The 22,415-nt window shown below is 41.0% G+C and overlaps 1 protein-coding gene across 1 annotated transcript; it reads left to right on the top strand.

Moving 5' to 3' along the window:
* The first annotated feature begins 2,573 nt into the window (after positions 1 to 2,573).
* setdb1b (SET domain bifurcated histone lysine methyltransferase 1b) lies at positions 2,574 to 22,315 on the top strand. The gene is made up of 25 exons (XM_030750606.1): positions 2,574 to 2,693; positions 5,379 to 5,582; positions 5,716 to 5,882; positions 5,984 to 6,027; positions 7,391 to 7,517; positions 7,603 to 7,773; positions 7,882 to 8,083; positions 8,169 to 8,242; positions 8,333 to 8,523; positions 12,285 to 12,408; positions 12,520 to 12,706; positions 14,308 to 14,421; positions 14,522 to 14,825; positions 14,925 to 15,186; positions 15,928 to 16,018; positions 16,127 to 16,243; positions 16,379 to 16,548; positions 16,632 to 16,856; positions 16,959 to 17,129; positions 17,868 to 17,995; positions 18,165 to 18,184; positions 18,330 to 18,448; positions 18,583 to 18,833; positions 18,933 to 19,021; positions 22,013 to 22,315. The coding sequence occupies exons 1-25, from the start codon at positions 2,677 to 2,679 to the stop codon at positions 22,128 to 22,130; spliced, it is 3,687 nt and encodes a 1,228-aa protein (XP_030606466.1). The 5' UTR covers positions 2,574 to 2,676; the 3' UTR covers positions 22,131 to 22,315.
* Positions 22,316 to 22,415: the final 100 nt, after the last annotated feature.

Here is a 22,415-nt window from a genome sequence, read left to right on the forward strand (position 1 = left end):
TGTGTTCATCAGTAAATCTTATCATTGGGAGGAGGACGATAGGTGTCAGTGTGCAGTGAGGAAAAGCAGACAAAACAGAAGAGCTGTATGATACATGATGAAGTGAAGGCATCAGCAGATGAGAAGAGAACTGTGAAGTAGGGAAACTTTGGATTTATTTGGATATTTCAACATGGACCCTCCAGTCCTCCCTGTGGCCAGGCTGGATGTGGATGTAGATTTTGGGTTTGTCCTCTTCTTCTTCTTCCTCCTCTGCTTTTTCTTGTTGGTGACCATCATCCGCTGTGCTCAGATGGTGCTGGACCCTTACAGTGCAGTCACCGTAACGACATACCAGGAGGAGCAAACAGAGGAGTGATGGAGACCAGAGACCAATTCAAACTCAACAGATGGGATAACAGAAATTAAAACCCAGACACCACAGAACATTTTTAGGCATTTTTTTTTTTTGTGAATAAGTCAGTGGGTTTGAGCGGTTTGAGACCCTCTTTTCTTTTTTTTTTATTGTTTTATAAAGTTTCTACCATACTGCAGTGATAAGAAGTGATGCCAACAGCATGTGCACCTTCCAGTCATGTAAGCATCCTTCTTAATACGCAGAACATGTTTAATGATGTGTTTTGTTAAAACCAACATTAACGCCCACAGGTCCCTATAATATATCATATAACTTTTAAATGCCAGAGCAAAGTTTTCAGGGGGAAAAAAACAGTCTGGGGTGACTTTAGGATTAAATGGAATCTGTTCATCATACCAGAAAGTATATTGTGAAAAGCTGCTTGATTTCAACAAAAGCAAATCCCCTCCCTTCCACACTAATGAAGCACAGATGTTTTCAAAAGTTCTCAATGCAAAACAGATGTTCGATTCATTCCCCAAACTCTGTCACACTATGGTTTTGAGCTATTTGCGCAAACTCTCGTGCAAGTAGCTTGTTATTGAACAAATTGTCTAAGTAAGTTAGCTTGCAGCAGGTGTCAGCAGTGGTAGTGGGTCTTTTTGTAGAGGAAAAGATGAAGAAGTGCTCTCTGTGTGCAGTGGTTTTATAGTAAATCATTTGCATTGTGGGACGTGAATTTTCAGCTCCCAGAGTCCTCTAAATGACACCACAAACTGTTAAAGGCAACCTTTGAGATACTAAGTTTTTAGCATTTTTCACATGTTTGTTGTTTGTTTTTGTTTAGTTTATGTTGCTGTATCGCTTTGTAGCTTTCACTCTTTCAAATGCAGGAATTCACACCCAACGCTCCTGTCAGGAGAGACTGACTCATTCCATGGTTAATTAACTAATTGCTCTACACTAGCTGGACACCTTATTAGGGACTCCTTGCTAGTACTGGGTTGGATCCTCTTTTGCCTTCAGAGCTGCTTTAATTCTGCATGGCACAGATTCAACAAGGTGCTGGAAACGTTCCTCACATTTTTGGTCCATATTGACATGAAAGAATCACACAGCTGCTGCAGATCTGTTGGCTGCACATCCATAATGAAAATCTCCTGTTCCACCACATCCCAAAGGTGCTCTATTAGACTGAGATCTGGTGAAAGTGGAGGCCATTTGAGTGCAGTTGACTCACTGTCAAGTTCAAGAAACCAGTTTGTGATGATCTGAGCTTTGTGATATGGTGTGTTATCCTGCTGGAAGCAGGAGGAAGATGGATACACAGTGGTCATAAAGAAATGGACTGTACTCAGGCAGGCTGTGGCGTGTAAACAGCGCACAGTCAGTATGAAGGGGCCCAAAGTGTGCCAATAAAATATCCCCCACACCATGACACCACCAGCAGCCTGAAAACCATTGATACAAGACCAGATGGATCCATGCTTTCATGTTGGCACCTTTCTTCTCCATTGTGACTCTTGGTTTCAACTTCAGCAGGTCATTTTGACCATGACCTGAATGCACTGAGTTGCTGCCATTAACATTTGTGTTAATGAACAGTTTAACAGGTGTACCTAATAAAGTAAGAAAAGACACTGTAAAATTCCTGGATGGAGAGAACCTATGAAAGCAGTGTTTAAAGCAGATTTTGTTCACGTCCACACAGTTAGTTAAATCTCACGTGCAGTGTTGTACAGCTTAACTACACTTGTGTGGAGTCTGTTAATAAAAATGTTGCAATCTAGCTTCATTTGTTGTTGCTGTTGTTCTTGTTGTTTTGGGATTTTTGGAGCAAAAGTTTTATGATGATGAAAAGAGGCCCCAGGGTGATTGGGGGTCTTTCCCAGGAAATTTCAACCTTGACACTTGATTTTCTTAATTTCTGGTAAATTTAGTACTTTTTTCTGTATCAGTTTATGATGGAAATATCTGTATTTATGTGAGGAAAAACACAAAAAGTTGAACATATAACATATACTTGGGTGGCTGTCCTAAGCAAATCTCTTTCCATACTTTAATCTCTGGTGGGGGTGGGGGTGTCTCCCTGTGTCCCATGTGAAATCTAGCCCAATGGTCCTCAGTATTCAGAGCATACCGAAGACTGCACAGGCTGCACTTTTCTAAAACCTGGGTAACCCGTGTGGGTGGAGCTTTTAAGTCTTTCACATTACAGAACGTAACCAAGCGAGCTAACACCGCCCACGTCGGTTTCCTTGATACACAAAGCATGCACACCCCCATCGTAGCTAGCCGGTAGCATTGACTAGCTAGCTATATATTTGGGAGCGAAGAGGATGGAAACCGTCGAGGGGTGAGTGTTGTTTTTAGGAGAAATATTACATGTCGGGCCCGGCCTTTCTTTGACTGCAGCTCCACAGCACGCATAGCAGTCTGTTTTCCAGCCGCACCTATCAGTTATTCAGCAGACGAGACATTTATTTATGCTAGGCTAACGAGCTAGCCTGCACTCCCTTGTGTCTGTGTGGCTTCTTTCGGCTCCTCTGCACGTCTGAATGAAACGTAAATGGAGTCATGGTGGTCAGCAGCTACGCTAAAATTAAACTGAAAATGATCCAAAATAAATTAAGTGGATTTTTAATTCAGAGCGTCTCCATGTGTGCAGTCCTGTAGCAGCCTACTATATTCACTCGTGCAGCTGCTTTATTAATAGGTCGACTGGCGATTAAAGATTTAACTATAAAATAATTATTGCGATTATTAGCACAAACAGCTTCTATCTTTGCTTCTTTTATCTGCACTGCACTTCAGGTTCAAGTTTAAGCAGCAGCATGTAAACAAAGGCACTCGTGACATGTTGTGGGTACACTGAGGAGGTCATGTGCGGTTTCTACATATGAGGGCATGCAGTCTAAGATCATTTTACACATTTGCAGCAATTGATGTTTTTTAGTGTGTCTTATCAGACACTTTCACACAGTCCAACACATGTTCAGTCTGGGTGAGAGCCAACGCTTTACAGTAGGTAAAGTTTCTCTCACAAGGATCTCGGGTTTCCAGGTGTCTCTGTAACTTGCTTGGTACCATGTTGGCTGTTACAGTAGTTGCTTTTGACAGTTTTTTTTGTGTGTGTGGTGATCAGTTTTACCTCCTCACACACCTTATCCTCCTCAAAGTCTCCCTATCAAGTTTAATGGGCCTTTGGTGTGCAGTAATTTAAATTTCATTCATTGCTTTCTGTCCATTTTACAGTATTAATGTTTGGTTCACACAGATTCCCCAGGCACACCTGGACTCGCCTCAAAGCAGGCCACAGTGCTTCACCACAACAGTGGTTACTGTTTGTATGTGTGTGGCTGGTGTTAAATATGCAGGTTTATTGGTCTTTGTAGACAAGTTCATGAAAAACAAGGCATTAAAAATGCAATAAAGTAGCAGTTACATATACATTACTGTTCTTGCAGCATTCATTAGGTCCTGATCCCTGATTGCCTGCAGCAGTTATGGCATTAGGGTTAGGATCTTATATCGGACTACCAATCATGCCGCGTGGACATGACAACATGGCGTTGCAAGACTACTCACATGAAATGAGCTACTAATCCCTTTTCATTACTTTTGTTTGGCTATATTTATTTTATGAAAAAATTTACATCAGTACTTGTTTAGTTTTCTGTACCTCTTAGTATATTTTAAACATAAGGATTTAAGGATTCTTTATTGTCATTCCATTGCATTTGCATGCAGTGGAATGAAATTCCATTCTCAGGTCCCAGTGTTGCCCATGTAACGGTTATGACATTCAAGTAATTAAAAAAAAAATATATAAGTAACAGTAGTATAAAGAAAATATATACATATATATAAAGAAAAAAAAATACACACACACACACAAATATATATATATATATATATATATATATATATATATATATATATATATATATATATATATACACATACACCTTACTCCCCCAGAGTAGTAAGGTCTCAAAATGGCAGGTAGATTAGATCTTGAAAATGAAAAAATATGCACATATTTAACAAAATTATTTTCTCAGTTATAATTGGAGTACCATCTGGAAACTCCAGAATTTTGTTCTTTTCGGATTAGGCTATTTACTGGTATTTTGTTTTTTGTGGTGCAACTTGTGATATTTACTAAATCCAGCATTTTTGTGACTAAGAATTTCACGTTGAGAAGTATTCTTCGTGTTTCATTTTGCATTATTGTGAAATACAGCTGTATACCGTTCTGAAATTGTTACTAGTTGTCTTATGCAATGTGATTTTTTTTTTTTTTTTTTTTTGCTCAAATATGGGACTTTACAGCACAGCTTTAATTTTATTTATTTATTTATTGGATGAATCTGTCCTGATTTACAGATCGTGATTTATGGTAAGGGAGGCCAGTGAAAATTTCAGCAATTTTTTGAGAGATTCATGTTCAAACATTGCCTCAGATTTTAAAGTGAGGGAAAAGAAACATGCTGGAAGTGGTTTAACAGACTATTTTTCCAAAAAAAAAAAAAATTTAACAGCAATTGTTTTATATACCGTACCAGTCAAAAGTTTGGACACATCCATTAATATGAATGGGTAAGTGTGAAATTTTTAAATGAAAATTTAAAAGTAAAGAAGAGATGGGAGACACACTCTTCAGCTATGTTATGAGCATTGAGGTTGCATAGTTTGTCAGCCAGAGGGCACTCTGCAACTTCCCTGTTGGCAACAGGCTTTTGGACCATCACAAAAACAACAACCAGCTGATCCGTGTAGAGTTGAGAAGAGCATAAGGGGTAAATGAATAACTACACATAACAAATGTTAGGAAGTTCTGTTTACGTTTCATATGTCTGAAAGAAAGAAAATCAGCTAATATATCAGAATATTGTATTTTTAAATCACCAAATATCAGTATCAGTCTTTAAAATACTATATCAGGGTGTGAGAAAGAGTTTAATGGGCAAATATGAAGAAATCTTTGGAAGACGGAGCAGTATGTACACAATTACATGTTTTTGTGTTCCTTTCTCAGAATGGAGGTGGATGGCTGGGACTCCAGTCTGGAAGAAGAGCTGGGTGTTTCTTTGGATGAGCTGAAAAAATGGATTGAAGAAGCTGTGGAGAAGAGCGAGATTGTGCAGAAGAAAAAGGCTCAGTTGTCAGAACTGAAGGAATGGGTGGAGCAGAAAGAGGAAGAGAAGGCCGAGACAGAGAAGCTTCTCAATGATGCCAACCAGTGAGCAGCAATTAAGATATTTCTTTTATTCATTAAGGGATGTGTGTGTTGGGCTGCAAATCAACTGTCTATACTGCCATATGATGCACCAATCCACAGCTCACTTATCCCCCCCCCCCACATTATTTCTCAGATCTGTATTGGAGTGTGAGAAGCTGGTGAAGGCAACTTACAGAAAAAACGGTCTCGTCTACCAAGAGAGCAGCTCAGAGGATGAGGGAGGTGGAGGAGCCGTGTTGTCCTCTGAAGTCATTGAGATAGACGACGATGATGATGATGATGTCATTGCTGTCGGCTGTTGTAAGTTGTGCCGTGTAGTTTTGTGAAGAGTTGCAATTCAGTGCTCGTATGTAACGATCATCCTGTTAATGATCCGTTTTGCTTCTGTTCCTCATTTTCAGTGGTTCCTCCAAAGAAGCCTCTAACTCCAGGGAGAGATCCAACGGTGAGAGCATCAGAAAGCATTACTGTATTTACTGTATTCTCTTTTATATTGGTCTGTTTGGGGAGGGTATTTATCAGTAGAATAATTGCTATTTTGCTGGTTTAACGCTCTTAGTTGGCTCAGTTTTTCCTGATATCAAACAAACGTATTGCCAGACATGACTGCTAAAGCCCTTGGTAAAACCGGTGGGGCAAAACCACCATCTGTCCTGCTGGATTTAATCCTGGATGACTGACCAAAATCAGACAATTTGCTTGATAGTTTTTCACATTGATCGCACAGAGCAGGAGAAATGCTTCATACTTTATTCAGCTTTTAGGAGTTCATAAACGGTGCCTTCAAAGTCATGATGTTTGTAAGCACCGTTTCTTCATTTCAAAGGTTCTTTTTATTGTTTTACTTTTTTCTAACTTGCATATATAGGCATTGTGAAAAGGCTGATACATTATTAATATTAGCAATGTAAAAAAAAATCATCAATAAGTGTGGAATCTTGGTATCATTTGCACATTTCATTTCTATACATGTGGATTTTTACAACTATGCTAGCACTGACTTGCATTTTACAGTGTGCACACAACCTTCAGTAATCTTTTTTTCTGTAAATTAGTTATTCACTTGTGCCTGTTTTAATGACCGTTTATCACACCTTTTGTTCATATGGTTGTTTTCTAACACTTAGGACAATTTAAATATACTGCAGATATAAACTCACAGTTGCCAAATTGTTTACCACATTTTATCGTTATTTTTTTGCTGTGCTAACAAAACTTATTAAAAGTCATGAATACACTTTTAGTGATAGTTTACTGTCACTGGGTGTTTCTTAATACTCAAGTATGAAAGTGAATGACGCAGTGCGGTCATTCTATGACTGGAACAGTAGCGTACTTGATGACATCACAGCTGACCTCCAGTGTTTTTACTGCTTTTCCTCCTTAATTTCACTGATTAATATTTGCAATGAAAATTGCCCACGATATATATATCCCACCATTAGCTACACTGAGGCTATCCAAGCTGTCATAAGGCAAGAATCAGAGTACACCACGGACGGGTCACCAGGCACAGAGCTATGATTTCTATTCAGTGTTTTTCCTGCATATGAAAAACTTTGGCACCCACCAAAGGAAAATCACCAGGACTGTGGTTAAAAAAAAATTCTAACCACTAAGTGTGATTTAATTTACCCATGCTTGAAATACTTTTTTATCAAACTGACAAAAAAAAATAAGTGACAGGGTGAGGTAACAAAAACTGTTCCTTCAGTATACGTAACCAGTTGTGCTTACATGCACCCTCCACCAAAGGCCCAGTGTGAGCAAGGAAAAAACCCTCATGTCCTTTTTATTTCTAATGCCAGTTAAAGGATGCTTCTACAGCGCTGCAGAAAAGCTCCCAGCAGGTGCAGAAATTGGTCCAAATGGTCAACAAGCCATCACCAGCTGTTCCATTGCTCCGACCGCCAGCACAGCCTTCGGCTCAGTCAGGTGAACACACACTAAGGTGCTGCTGCATTCATCAGGCCTGTGTTGAAATACTGATTCTAATGTGTGTTGCTCTTCTACCCTTCAGGTATTCACAGCTCAACACCTGCCGTGTTTGTATCCCAAATAACATCTCAGTCACTGGCCCAGCCGAACCCTAACATGCCAGAGGATGAGCTCAGAGTCGGGATGAGCATTCTGGGAAAGAAACGCACCAAAACGTGGCACAAAGGCAACCTCGTCGCTATCAACCCGGTTGGTGCGTTATCATTTTCCTTTTCTGCCAGGTTCTATTGCATGTGCTTTTTTTTTATTTTTCCTTTGTCTGCTTTGTCTTTAATGCCCCACACCCTCTGTCCATTTTCAGGAAATGGTATATTCAAGTATAAAGTGAAATTTGATAAAGGCAAGAGTCTGCTGTCTGGAAATCATGTGGCTTTTGACTATAACCCCACTCTGGAGAGTCTGTATGTCGGTGCTCGTGTGGTCGCCAAGTACAAGGATGGAAACCTGGTGTGGCTCTATGCTGGAATAGTAGCAGAAATGCCCAACAACAAAAACCGCATGAGGTGGGTTTGAAGGACCAAAATCTCAGGAGTTGTGGTGGTGCTGATTGCCTGGGATTCTTCATAAATTTCTATGTGTTTGTTTCAGGTTTCTGATCTTCTTTGATGATGGCTATGCTTCATATGTGACACTACCTGAGCTCTACCCAGTTTGCCGACCACGTAAGAGCCCTTCTCTCAGATTTTCTTAGATTTAAAGAAGGGAAAAAAAGTTGCGCTTTCTGTTAAATTTCATTGTTCTTGTTTTTACAGTAAGGCGTACTTGGGAGGACATAGAGGATGCATCATGTCGAGACTTTATCGAGGAATACATAACCGCATATCCCAGTAGGCCAATGGTGCTCCTAAAGGTTGGCCAGATAATCAAGACAGAGTGGGAGGGAACGTGGTGGAAGAGCAAAGTGGAGGAGGTGGATGGCAGCTTGGTCAAGATTCTCTTCTTGGTATGTTTGCACCAGAAATGGCATTAATTTAGTGCTTGTTTATAAAAGATATGAACTGTGCTAATATGAAGTTTTATTTAAGCCGCGTTTCCATACTGAACGACTCAGCGCGGGTCGACTCACTCAACACAACTCTCCACGGTCGTGTTGTGTTTCCATTGCAATTAAGGACCACCGCAGTGTTGGTAGAGTCGATATAGCAGCGCGGGCAGTAGTGTCTTTACGTTATTTGTATGCGGCTCAAAACACAACACAACAATGGATGAGATAGAGGCAAGCTAACAGCTAATGACGGTTTAATATCATCATCATGCATAAATCCCCCGTACAGTGTTTTAATGGATTAAGGTAATCGTTGTTAAGTCCCTATGTCCCGAACATGTCGTAATCGGTGTACTTCAAAAGTGCCGCCGTTCGCGGACTTACGGCAACAATTACCGTAATAACAACAGAGTAATACCCTATGTTTGTTGTGAAGTTCAGTTTCGCAGCTTTCAGGAACAGTTTGAATTTTTCCGATAGGACAAACGGTAATTCAAAGTTCCTTTGATCAGCCGCCTCAGGCTCTGTGCAGGTAACGGGTGCTTCATCGGCGATCGCCCGGCAGTATAGGGTTATAATATGTATGCAGGGTGTGCGTTTCAGATGACTCTCATGTTGCAAAACTGCCGCTGCAAACTGTCGGTCTGGGCATTCAACTTGTGCTTTGTAGCTCCAGTTTCTTGCTGTCAGGTTTTGAAAATGGCACGGTTGATCGATTCTGGTAAAGTAGTCGCTCTCCTGACTCCGCTAGTGACGACACTCGCTGGCCAATCAGTGGCATGCTGTTCTTCCGCGTCACATTTTCGGATCTCCTCGGATCGCTAGAACCTCGAGTGAGCAAGTATGAAAAAAGGACCGCAGCCTTGAACCTGAATCTAATGGAAATGCCGGTGTTGTGCCAAAAAGTGATCGTCTGCCAGAAAGTGATTTTTGATGTTTCTATGTGCTTTTATGTGTAATGTATTTGCTCATATTGGTGAATAGAGTGTAGTCAATAGGATTTATGAAGGGCTTAGATAAAAAATGAAGAAATGACCTGTTATTCAAGTATGTTTATGACTTTGCATTATTGTACGTACATTATAATAAATCTAGTCCTCTTTGGTCACTTAAAATATCTTTATAGAGTGTAATGTCATATTTGTTCTGATTTCTGCTGCCCTCTTGGCCACATATCTCTTTAAAAATCTGGCCAATCGCAGTTTTTACCCTGATAAATAAAGAATATATAAAAGTCGCTGCCAAAAACTGATTGCAGCTTCTACCTTGTGACAGAAATGTTGTTTCTTACTCAAAATGACTTGATATCATTCACGAGAGAAATGTTTGACATATTTTTCACAGATTATAAGTCAGAAAGTCATTTACAACAGTTTAAATATGGACAATCACTTTCTGGCAATCACTTTTTGGCAGATGATCACTTTTTGGCACAACACCGGCAAATCGCGGCGAGTCGAGTCGTTCTGTATGGAAACGCGGCTTTATTGACCTGCTATATCTGTGGAATTACACACTACAGCGCCCTGTATCACCTAAAACATGAAATATTTTATAGAGGATGCTTTTTAGGCCTACACAAACACATGGAACCACTGATGCCACTGATTGTGAAGAACCTGCCTTCTTGCTGCCAGCAAACCGGATTGTGTTTCTACTTCTGTGAGCTTTTACATAGGGATGCTTAATTAATGATGAAATCATAATCACAATGATTTTTTTTCAATATTAAGATCACAGTTATTTAACACGGAGCTTCATTATCCTTTGAAAACAGAATCTCAGGCTTTATTTAAGTAGATTTTCATGATCTTGAATTATAATTCAGCTGTAAAAAATTTTAAACTGATCCTAACTAAACCTGCCTGACAGGGAGTCAGTTTGGACTTTTAGTGAGGGGGGAAAAGTAAAACAAATTGTAGGGAGTAGGTGGAAGAGAACCTGGAGAGGTGAAGGTATTCTCTGGAGAGAAGAGGAATGAAAGCCAGTAGAAGCAAGACAGAATACATGTCTGTGAATGAGAGGGAGACCGGTGTAACGGTGAACATGCAGGGAGCAGAGATAGTGAAGGTAGATGATTTTAAATACCTGGGGGTCAACCATACAAAGCAATGAACAGTGCACAAGAGAGAGGACAAAAACAGAGTGCAGGCAGGGTGGAGTGGGTGGAGACGAGTGTCAGGGGTAATTTGTGACAGAAGGATAGCAGCAAGAGTGAAAGGGAAGGTTTAGAACATGATAGAGGTCGAGCTGGAGGTGGCGGAGCTGAAGATGCTAAGATCTTTAATGGGAGTGACCACAATGGACAGGATTAGAAATGGACTGGACATGTGCAGAGGAGGGATAGTAGATATAAACAATGATAACAATGGCATTCACTAATAGTTACAAATTAAGTATTGCTGTTATTGTGAATAGAGGTATATCCCTGTATTCACACCCTTCCTTAAGGATGTACAAACGGATAAGCAAATGAAAACTAGACCGTTTCAGTTTGGATAAATGTCCCTTATAAAAACTGACCTACAGTGGCTTGCAACATATTCATACCCCTTGAACTTTTCCATATTTTGCCACATTACAACCACAAACATAAATATTACACAAAATTATACATGATCCAAAACATTTTTTACAAATAAAAAACTGAAAAGTGCGGTGTGCAAAAGTATTCAGCCCCCTTTTCTCTGAGTGCAACCAATTGCATTCAGAAGTTGCCTGATGACTGCTAATGATTAAAAAGAGTCCACCTGTGTGTAATCTAATCTCAGTACAAATACAGCTGCTCCGTGACGGCCTCAGAGGTTGGTTAAGAGAATATTGGGGAGTAAACAGCATCATGAAGTCCAAAGAACACAGCAGACAGGTCAGGAATAAGGTTGTGGAGAAGTTTAAAGCAGGCTTAGGCTATAAAAAGATTTCCCAAGCTTTGAACATCTCACGGAGCACTGTTCAATCCATTATCCAGAAATGGAAAGAGTATGGCACAACTGTAAACCTACCAAGACAAGGCCGTCCACCTAAACTTACAGGCCGAACAAGGAGAGCACTGATCAGAGATGCAGCCAAGAGGCCCATGGTGACTCTGGACGAAATGCAGAGATCCACAGCTCAGGTGGGGGAATCTGTCCACAGGACAACTATTAGTCGTGCACTGCACAAATGTGGTCTTTATGGAAGAGTGGCAAGAAGAAAGCCATTGTTCAAAGAAAACCATAAAAAGTCCCAATGGCCCAGTCAAAGTCCAGACCTAAACCCAATCGAGAATTTGTGGCAAGATCTGAAAACTGCTGTTCACAAACGCTCTCCATCTAATCTGACTGAGCTTGAGCTGTTTTGCAAAGAAGAACGGGTAAAAATTTCAGTCACTAGATGTGCAAAGCTGGTGGAGACATACCCTAAAAGACTTGCAGCTGTAATTGCGGCAAAAGGTGGTTCCACAAAGTATTGACTCAGGGGGGCTGAGTACTTTTTTCCGCACTTTTCAGTTTTTTATTTGTAAAAAATGTTTTGGATCATGTATAATTTTCTTTCCACTTCACAATTGTATACCACTTTGTGTTGGTCTTTCACTTAAAATTCCAGTGAAATACATTTATGTTTGTGGTTTTAATGTGACAAAATATGGAAAAGTTCAAGGGGTATGAATACTTTTGCAAGCCACTGTAACACCTGAGCAGCTGAGTGACTACACCTCTTGTGTTGCCTGGTGTTGACAGGATGATAAGAGAAGTGAGTGGATCTACAGAGGCTCCACCAGGCTCGAGCCGATGTTCAATCTGAAGATGACCACAGCCAACACCCAGAAGCAAGCTGGCCAGCAGAGGACAAGACCTAGCATGGGTAAAAACCCTTCACACACATACATTAACAATCCCTTCATTAACATTGTGATTTTCAATTTTTGGTCTTTCTAATTGAGCTTTATTTCTTGCCCTGTTTTAATGTCCCCAGGGGCATTGAGGAGCAAAGGCCCAGTAGTTCAGTACACCAGTGACGGACATGTTGGTGCGTCTCCCGTCAAAGCACCGCAGCCCTCGACCAGCCAGACTTCACCAGCAGCACAGCTTCAGCAGCGCCCACAGACCCTGCAGCCTCAACAAAGCTCTCAGCCCACGCTTCCATCACAGCCACCTTCACAGTGAGCGATGCTTATAAACATGTTGGCTTTACTTGGCTGAAAAAAGTGGAACTTAAGGCAGATTTAGAGTTAGAGCTTCATGCCAGGTCCAATTTAAAAAAATATTTTACAAATCGTTTTATTTGCTTATTATAATGTTGTAGATTTTAATGAGTTTTCATTTCACCAATGCAATGTGACATGTTTCTAAATGAAAAGGAATATGTGGGTGGAATGTTACAAGATATGATTCGTTTTCTCCAAAATCAGCATAGGATTATATTTATGTAATTGCCAAATCTTTTGAGATTAACAGGATTATCAGCAGGTGGGTGAGGTGGTGCTGTCACCTCATATCACCTCATATATTTGTTGTCCTGGGTGGCTGGGGTCTTTTGTGTGGAGTTTGCACATACTCCCTCTGCCTGTGTGGATTTCCTCCAGCCCCTCCGGCTTCCTCCTACAGTCCAAAGACATGCAGGTTAGGTTAGGTTAACCAGTGATTCTACATTGGGTGTGTGGATGTGAGAGTTTGTGGTTGCCTCTCTGTTTGTGTTAGCCTTGTGACGGACTGGCGATCTGTCTAGGGTGTATCCCACTGCTAACTTGGATAATTGGTTAAAAGATTAAAGGGATGGGTTCTCAGCAGGTCCACATTCTCCTTATATCCCAACAGCAAACAAACACTGAGGCACCACTTAGACTAAAAGGGGTCCAAATTTCTCAAAGTTATCTTTAGCTGTTCTACCATGTGTCACAATCAAGCAGAAGGGGGAAAGGGGGAAGTTAAATGTTCACAGTAAATTTAATAGTTATTTATTAAAAAAAAAAAAAACAGGGTTCTAGCCAGCGGTTGCGCCATGCTGAGGTCGTCTCCCGCCGGGCTGAGAATTTCACCATTAGCTGTTCTGCCACTGCAATTAGCAAGCCCGCATTCTGTGCTTCTAATTTTAGAGCAGCCTAACATTGACTACAGGGATCCACACTCCCTATCCGGACGTCACTTCTGGGTCCAGATGTCCATAAATGGACAGCAATGGCAGCCCAGTCACTGTTCACTATTACATTCGGATCGGTCAAAACAACGAGGGACACAGCATTGCTGAGTATTGAACACAGGAGAGTTTGGACCCGGAAATGGAATTCTACGTCATCACTTAAAGACCAGATTGGCATCAAGTCACATGGTCCAATCAGATTCAGGTGCCTTCAATGACCCATAGGACCAACCATTATAACAGAATATTACATACATAATATTGTCCAACTGTTCACATCACTGAATTAGCAAGCTTGCACAGCATTTAGCATTAGCTTGCTAATGCTAATCCCCCCCCCCCAAAAAAAAACAAAAAACAAAAACAAAACAAACAAAAAAACAACAGCAAAAAACACACTTGTGCACTGGGCTGAGATTTTTTTTCTGGCTAGAACCCTGCAAAATGTTTAGAACTGCTCTAAAAACTACCAGCATGATTTTGCTGATATTTCAGCAATTGCTAGAGTCAGATGGGGAAAGGTATGGCAGAAAGAAAAGAAAAACATTGAAATGTTGAGGGTTTGGATTGTTTTTTTCTTTAGCTGACTGTTCTTGTGTTCTTTTCCTTTTCACTGACTTGAAGGAATAAACATCAGATGGCCAAGAAGAGTACTTCTCCATTTGTTCCTGGGGTGGGAGGCACCCATGCCTCTAAGGTCTTGCAGTCTCTTTCATCCACTAACAGCAACCTCTCAGGGTGAGTCCGTCTTCTTATGTTGATGAAACTAGCCACGCACAGCACAGAAAGCATTAACTTCACTCTCTGTTTTTTCCCTGTTTTGCTCATCAATCCACAGTGCAAGAGTGTTGAGTGCCCCAAATACTGTGGCACCCACCTTTACACAAACGTATCAGAGACAGATGACCCCTCTAGCTCCAGCCCCTGCTCCTATTACCCACGCAATGGCCACCATCCCACACCAGCCCTCGTACCGCGCCCCGACCGACCGCATCTTCTACTTGGCGCACACGTGTCAGCCCGCCTGTCTGAAGCGCGTCCGACCCCCAACAACAAGCATGCACAGAGGGAAGAACCCGCTCCTCACACCTTTGCTGTACGACTTCAGACGTATGACGGGACGGCGCAAAGTCAACCGCAAGGTAAACATGAACAGCAACATGACTGATGACCTTAAAATGTATTTCTTGGTTTATTTATATTTATGTATAACGCTTCCTTTTTACATGCCTACTCCTCAGATGTCTTTCCACGTGATCTACAAGGCTCCATGTGGACTCTGCCTGCGTAACATGGCGGAGATCCAGCAGTACCTCTTCCAGACGACCTGTGACTTTATATTCCTAGAGATGTTCTGCCTGGACCCCTACGTGCTCGTCGATCGTCCCTTCCAGCCACAAAGGCCGTTCTATTACATTCCAGACATAACTGGAGGAAAAGAGGATATTCCACTTTCCTGCGTCAATGAGATCGATTCCACTCCACCTCCTGCTGTAGCTTACAGTAAGAACTACACTGAGATGGTAACAAAGGGACAGAGATTATTTTGGGTTTGTTTTGAAGGTGGGATTTTTATCTTTTTGGTCAGATCTTTGTTTTATTGGGGAACCAACATTAGAGTATGTTTACTGATCTTGTAAAGTACTAAAGAGACAACACTAACAAGATCTTTTTTTTTTTTCTTTTTCATTCGCCCATTACATGCTCATAATTTAAACTGTTAGAGGTGAGCAAAAAAAAAATGGTATTGATTAAAAAAAAAAAATAGTTTTGATGAGAAAACCTGTCCTTTATTTAGTTTAATTTAATTTAATTTTAAGTTTGCTGGTCTGGGCATTCAGGTGTGTGTTACCACAATGCCACAATCTTCATAGGAGTGGACATCCCAGCAAATTCACCTCAAGGACAGATCGTACAATTCTCAGAGAAACTGCAAAAACCCAAGAGCTACATCTCAGTTTCTGTGGGCCTCAGTTAACATGTTAAATGTTAAAGTTCATGAAAAAAAGACTGAACAAGAATGGTTTGTTTGGGAGGGTTGCCAAGAGAAGATCTCTTGTGTCTAAAAAGAACATGGTCGTAAAACTTAGATTTTTAGAGTTGCATCTGAACAAACCACAAGACTTCAGGATCATGTGGATTTTTCCCAGCCAGAAACTCATTTTTATTAGTATTCTGACACCATGTGAATTCACAGTTACTTTGTAATGAGAGTCTAATAGAGCGTGTTGTCCTCTCTTTCAGGTAAAGAGCGTATTCCTGAAGGTGGAGTAAACATCAACACCAGTGCAGACTTCTTAGTTGGCTGTGATTGCACCGATGGCTGTCAGGACAAGTTAGTGAAGCAGCTTTTTTGTGGCTGTTCATTTTTCATATTTCTCCCAGTGCCAGAGCTCTGAGGATGTGTCTTTTGGTTTTAATACCTTTTATGTTTTAATTACAGGTCCAAATGCTCTTGCCACCAGCTGACCCTTCAGGCTACAGCTTGCACACCAGGGGCACAGATCAACCCAAATGCAGGATATTCATACAAACGATTAGAGGAGTGCCTGCCCACAGGGTAGGACACTGAACAATAATACTGAACGTTCTCACCCCTTCTAACCTCATAAGATGATAATTACTGTTGAGCAGAACAGCTTATTGGGCTGTCTTATCTCTCGTCTTCTTGTTTCCCACTCCCGCTCTCTTTCAGGATCTATGAGTGTAATAAAAGATGCAAATGTAACCCTCAGATGTGCACCAACCGGCTGGTGCAGCACGGCCTGCAGGTCCGTCTTCAACTCTTCAAGACCCAGAACAAAGGCTGGGGCATCCGATGTCTGGATGATGTGGCTAAGGGCTCATTTGTGTGCATTTATGCTGGTGAGGAACAGACTTTGAATTCAGATGATGACTTGATTGCAAGAAGACTTAATTGCTTTCTTTTTTTTCTGCCACGCTATCAGGTAAAATCTTGACAGATGACTTTGCTGACAAAGAAGGTCTAGAGATGGGTGATGAGTATTTTGCTAACTTGGACCACATAGAGAGTGTGGAGAACTTCAAGGAGGGCTATGAGAGCGAGGCTCACTGTTCAGACAGCGAAGGAAGTGGCGTTGATGTATCCAGGATAAAAATCCAGCCTTCTGCTTTAGTATCTGCTAACACTGTGGGGCGACAGTCTAAGAAGAGTAAGTCCAAATCCAACAATGAGAGATCAAGGTGTTCTCATAACCCCCAGCTGATCTTCTCATTCTCTATATAATTTTTCAATTTTCTTTTTTTTCTTACAGCCCAAATCTCGAGCTCATCTGGCGACAGCAATGACGATGAGGACAAAGACTCTAAGAGTGAAGATGAAAGCGATAGTTCAGATGACACATTTGTGAAGGACAGCTACTACAGCTCCAGCTCTGTGTGGAGGAGTTACACCACACGTGGGCAGGTCAAAGGCAACAAGGAAGGTGAGCCATCTTTGTAGTGTAACTTTGATTAAAAAAAGATTCACTGTTTTTTATTTGCACAGATTTCACAGCAGGGACAGTTCACATTAGACCTGGTTATACGTGAATATGGGAAGTTTGTGTATGTGTGCTTTGAGATCTCTCTTACAATCACTTTAGGCTTTTCTATCATCTCCCTCCCATCTCCTGTGTTATAGGTGGCTGATAGTTGGTGTTGCAGGCCACCACTTCTGTTCAGTAATGGTCATTTGCAGTGTACATTGATTGGCCTTATTTACTCTCAAATAGTCTCTATTATCTGGGCAAAATGTGAACACAAGTATGGTCAAAAGAGTCTGTTTAAGTACAGATGGACAGCTGAGTCTTGTCCTGATGAGTGGGCTCTCCTGTGTTGTCCATGAGTTTTGGTGTAATACACAGCCATTAATAATAAAAAAAAAAAAAAAAAAAGGTTTTTGTAAATAGGAATAATCAACAATGTTTTCCTCTTATGTTATTCTAATAATACATATATAATATAATACTGAGTGTAGCTTTGGTCAAGTGAGACTTTCAAAGTGTCCCATATGGTGAGAGTTAGGGACAGCCTGATTTTGTACGGATTACATGGAACACATTTAAGCTTTCCTCCCTCAATTCATGTACAGTATTTCCTCATTAATTATGTCGGTCTGAAGCCATATTTAAAAGATTTCTGAGCTGTGTTTTTATACTTGACTCTCTCCTGCTCTGCCTTAGGGAGTCAAGATAGTAAAGATGGAATGAGCGTCTCAGCCAGAACAGATGATGATAAGCCACCATCCATGCCAGAGGAGACGGGAAAAAGTAAAGTGGCTTCCTGGCTAACGAGCCAGGGGCTCAAAAAGGTGATTAAAGATTTTAAAGTGTCTACACAGAAATAAAGGTGTAATCCTACTTTCATCTTAGTACTGTAGGAGGATGAGTATTAAAAGGTGGCTTTTTTTTTAAGGTTATTTTGTTTATGAATTGTTGCATGATTATCAGTAACCCCTCCTTTTTTGTTTTCCCTCACAGGAAGCTGGAGATAATAAGAGGTCAGTTTGGATTCCACAAAAATTTACTTAAAACTGATGTTTAGATTGTTTTTGTTTTTACATGTATTTCAGTTAATTTTGCAGCTAAGCATTCCTGTTGAGATTAATGTTTTTTTTTTGTTTGTTTGTTTGTTTGTTTTTGCAGTCCAGTCAAGGCAGAAGTGGTGAAGAAGCAGGATGTGATGACTCTGTCTGACAGTGATGATGTTCAGACCATCAGCTCAGGATCTGAAGACAACAAGGAGAAAGAGAAAGCCACGCCAGGTAAAGAGAAAGGAAGAAATTGGATTGCTTTTTTAAATATGTATTTATTTATGTATGTATCTATTTAATTATTTTTAGTCACCACACTTACAATAACTTTCCACTGGCTTTCTCTCTTCTTGCATCTGGATCAGGTGTGACTAAAAAGCAGGTGGCTGTGAAGTCTACTCGTGGCATTGCCCTGAAAAACAGCCACGGGATGATGGTAAAAACAGGTGGACCTGGAGGCGGAGGGCCTGGAGGAGGTAAAGCTGGACAGCAGGGGCAGACGGGAGGAGGTGGAGACAACACTCCCACAAAAAACACCCGCCAGTTCTTTGATGGTGAAGAGTCCTGCTACATCATTGATGCCAAATTGGAAGGAAACCTCGGCCGTTACCTCAACGTAGGAATCTGAGGCAGTGTGACCATTTTATGCCACGTTAATGCCACTCTGATTATTTTGCTCTTACATTTTCGTCTGTGCTCTCTGTTTGTGTTACAGCACAGCTGCAGTCCAAACCTTTTTGTCCAAAATGTGTTTGTAGACACACATGACTTGAGGTTCCCCTGGGTGGCCTTCTTTGCCAGCAAGTGAGTTTTGAAACTATTTTTTTAAGTTTTCTACTTAATCTTATAATTTATATTACTGAGGAAAGGATTACCATACAATAGTCTTTCATTGTCTGTAGTCAAATGTGCCTGCAAAACAGTAGTATTTTTGTCATTACCATTGGGTGCATTCATGGAAGAAAAGTTGAGAAACGTTCAACATATCTGCCGTTTCATTTTGTTTTGATATACTGTTACTGAGGTCAGTGGCCCCCTGGCTACCACAGATCACCAGGGAAAAATGCGCATTCCCTGAGGTTGGAGAGTGGTTGCTGAAGTTTGCTGGCAATTGCTAGGTGAAATTGGTCGCAAAGAGGTATGCCGTACTACACCAAAACCGTTCTCATAAATGTTTTGCTCTGTAGCAGATTGCAGCAGTTGCCTGTGGTTTGTGTGGAAGACACCAATTTGTCTTCACTCATCACCTACTCTCAGGCGAAGCTGAAAAGTGCAAGATCATGAGGGTAAACGTTGCACTTTTTGAAATGTGTTAGCTGCCGTGGTCAGGCACTTTGAAGGTGAACATTCTACGTTTCAGATTTCTTCAAGATTTATGACTGCTTGGTGAGTAGTTGGCGAGTGTTTGCAGACAAGCTGGTGTCTTCCATGCAAACTACTGATGTCTGTGGTGATCTGCTAGTGACCAAAGCAATCACAAGGAGGTTTTTTTGGTGCAGAACCCTCTTTGTGACACTGATCAACCTCCAGCAACCACTTGCCAGCCTGTTGAGAATACACTGAGACTGTGGCCCCAAAGCATTACATCTTCTCTCATACTGCAGGAGAGATTTACTTCCCACAAGAAACCAGCTAAATCAGACTGAGCCACTCACACGTGCAGTTAGGCTGTTACGTTTTTAAGTGAAGAGATGGAGATTCTTAATTTAAATGCAGTTTTGTTCTCTCCCCTTGCTGCATCTCCTATGCCAGACCAAACAATACAAAAGCTTGGCCAAAGAAGACACCAAGCAGCCAAGCTGCAAAAACTCCACTTGTATATGGGTGTCCTATTCGGTCATCCATGGTAGTGACAAGTAACAAGCTTGGTTGTATTTGACTTGCTTGCCCCCCTAATAAATATTTAGTGTGAAAGTCTACATTCATAAATTCATGTAAAATTCAGTGAAATTAGGGCTCACTTTTGCTTATATGCTTGAAATTTTCCCTACCTCCATTCTTCAGCTCAGTAATAAGTGCCAGATATTTGCCCTGCACATATTTAAACTTATATTTATTTTAACTGAGAGATCAAAAATCTCAGAACTGATCATCAGAAAACGTATGTGTTCCTCTGAGGGATGGTGGTTGTGTTCTAAAGCATTGATAATGTCTGTTAGTTTGTCCTCCATAATCAGGAATCAGTTAATTCACTAACAGATAAATCATGTGATTTGGAGCCACTACAAAAGGGAAATGCTGCCCTTTAAGGTAAAGCAGTACGCTTCTGAGTTGGATCACATGATATGATAGCACAGTATCCCCAGTGAGTCACGCGACGAGTCCAGCTGAGTGAGTGGAATCTTATTTTGGTCAGTCTTTTGAATTGTTTGTCCTCCTCACCTCTCTGCTTATCCAGTGTTTGAGCTAGTTCCCCTGTGAGACTGAATTGTGACTCATGGGTGTTTTTTTGTTTTTTTTTGAAAGGATTGTCTCCTTTTCTCAGTGAGTCACTGCAGTTTGATGCTCCATTTTAGCTTCATGATGTGCAGTGGACAGATTGACTCCTGCATGCATCACTGACAGTTATTCATACTGGTTTAGCCAATTTATTATTTTTTTTGTTTCCTGTGCCTTATTAGTTAAATCATCCATAATTATCTTAATTTTATTTATTACTTAATTTTATTAGTTATCAACATGTGAATTATTTTGTCCGTGATAATGGTATTGAGACAGCCATGCTTTGACTTCTTTTAAACAGGCTGGTGTATAGAAATGTGAAAGATGCAGAGTTGTTTTCTGTGTGAGCACAGCCGCAGGGTGGCACTGCTGCTCATCTTTAGGCCTGCCTTTGGGTTGTACAGGAATGGTGTTATAGTTGTGGAAAGTTGTTGCCATCAGCAAAGACATCATGTAAATGGACTGGATTCATGTCAGTGACCTAAACAACAAGTGAGCTAGATTGCTTCACACTCGCAGGCCACTTCATTAGGTATACCTTGCTGGTACTGGGTGGGATGCCAGTTTGTCTTCAGAGCTGCTTTAATTTTTCATGGCACAGATTCAACGAGATGCTGGAGATTTTGGTCCATATCGACACGACAGTATCACACAGTTGCTGCTGATTTGTCTGCTGCTCATCCATGATGCCAATCTTTCATTCCACCACATCCCAAATGGGCTTTAATGGATTGAGATCCGGTGACTGTGGGGTGCAGTGAGCTCATTGACATGTTTAAGAAACTAGTTTTAGATGATTTGAGCTTTGTGACATGATGTGTTATCCTGCTGGAAGCACCTGCCAGAAGATGGGTACACTGTGGTCATAAACATGATCAGCAACAGTACTCAGGCTGGCTGGGGTGTTTAAGTGAGGCTTAGTTAGCACAGTGTACCAAGAAAATGGCCTCCACACCATTACACCACCAGCAGCCTGAACCATTGCTACAAGGCAGGGTGGATCCATGGTTTTAAGCTGTTTACACCAAATTCTGACCCTACCATCTGGATGTTGCAGCAGACATGGAGACTCATCAGACCAGACAAAATTTTCCCAGTATTCTGTTGTCCAATTTTGGTGAACCTGTGTGAATTGTAGCCTCAGTTTCCTGTTTTTATCTGCCAAGAGTGGCACCTGGTGTGGTCTTCTGCTGCTGTAGCCAAGTGGTTATTTGAGTCCATCTCTCTACATACCTGAATGCACAGAGTTTCTGCTATGTGACATTTGTGTTAATGAGCAGCTGAACATATGTACCTAACAAAGTTGTCGATCTATCTTAACATGTTCTTGCACTGATTTGTGTCCTCGTGCAGGCGGATCCGGGCCGGCACAGAGCTGACCTGGGACTATAACTATGAGGTGGGCAGCGTGGAGGGTAAGGTCCTGCTCTGCTGCTGCGGCTCCACCGAGTGCAGAGGAAGACTACTGTGATCCATGAGGAAGCTTAGACCCCATCAACACTGTACCTGAGTTTGTTTTGTTTTGTTTTTGAAATTTTACTTTTACATTTTATTACTGCTGCCTTTTTGGTTTTCTTTTATATGAGTATGTTGATTTGTCACGTTTTATCCATGACCTGTTCCTTTGCATCTCAATAAAATATACTTTCCTTGAAACTGACGAAAGCTCCTGAATCTAAAAAAAAACCCAACTTCACAATAAAACCAGTGTATTAGAAACATTTTTACTACTGTATTGATTTTAATTGATCTTTAA

The sequence above is a fragment of the Archocentrus centrarchus genome, chromosome 16 (assembly GCF_007364275.1).
Source record: "Archocentrus centrarchus isolate MPI-CPG fArcCen1 chromosome 16, fArcCen1, whole genome shotgun sequence".
Classification (NCBI taxonomy): domain Eukaryota; kingdom Metazoa; phylum Chordata; class Actinopteri; order Cichliformes; family Cichlidae; genus Archocentrus; species Archocentrus centrarchus.

Bases quoted from the DNA above. Each gene is read 5' to 3' on its own strand.
- setdb1b (XM_030750606.1), top strand. The intron at 12,707-14,307 runs GTGAGCGATGCT...ACTGACTTGAAG, and splicing joins CCATCACAGCCACCTTCACA to GAATAAACATCAGATGGCCA. The intron at 16,244-16,378 runs GTAGGACACTGA...GCTCTCTTTCAG, and splicing joins GAGGAGTGCCTGCCCACAGG to GATCTATGAGTGTAATAAAA.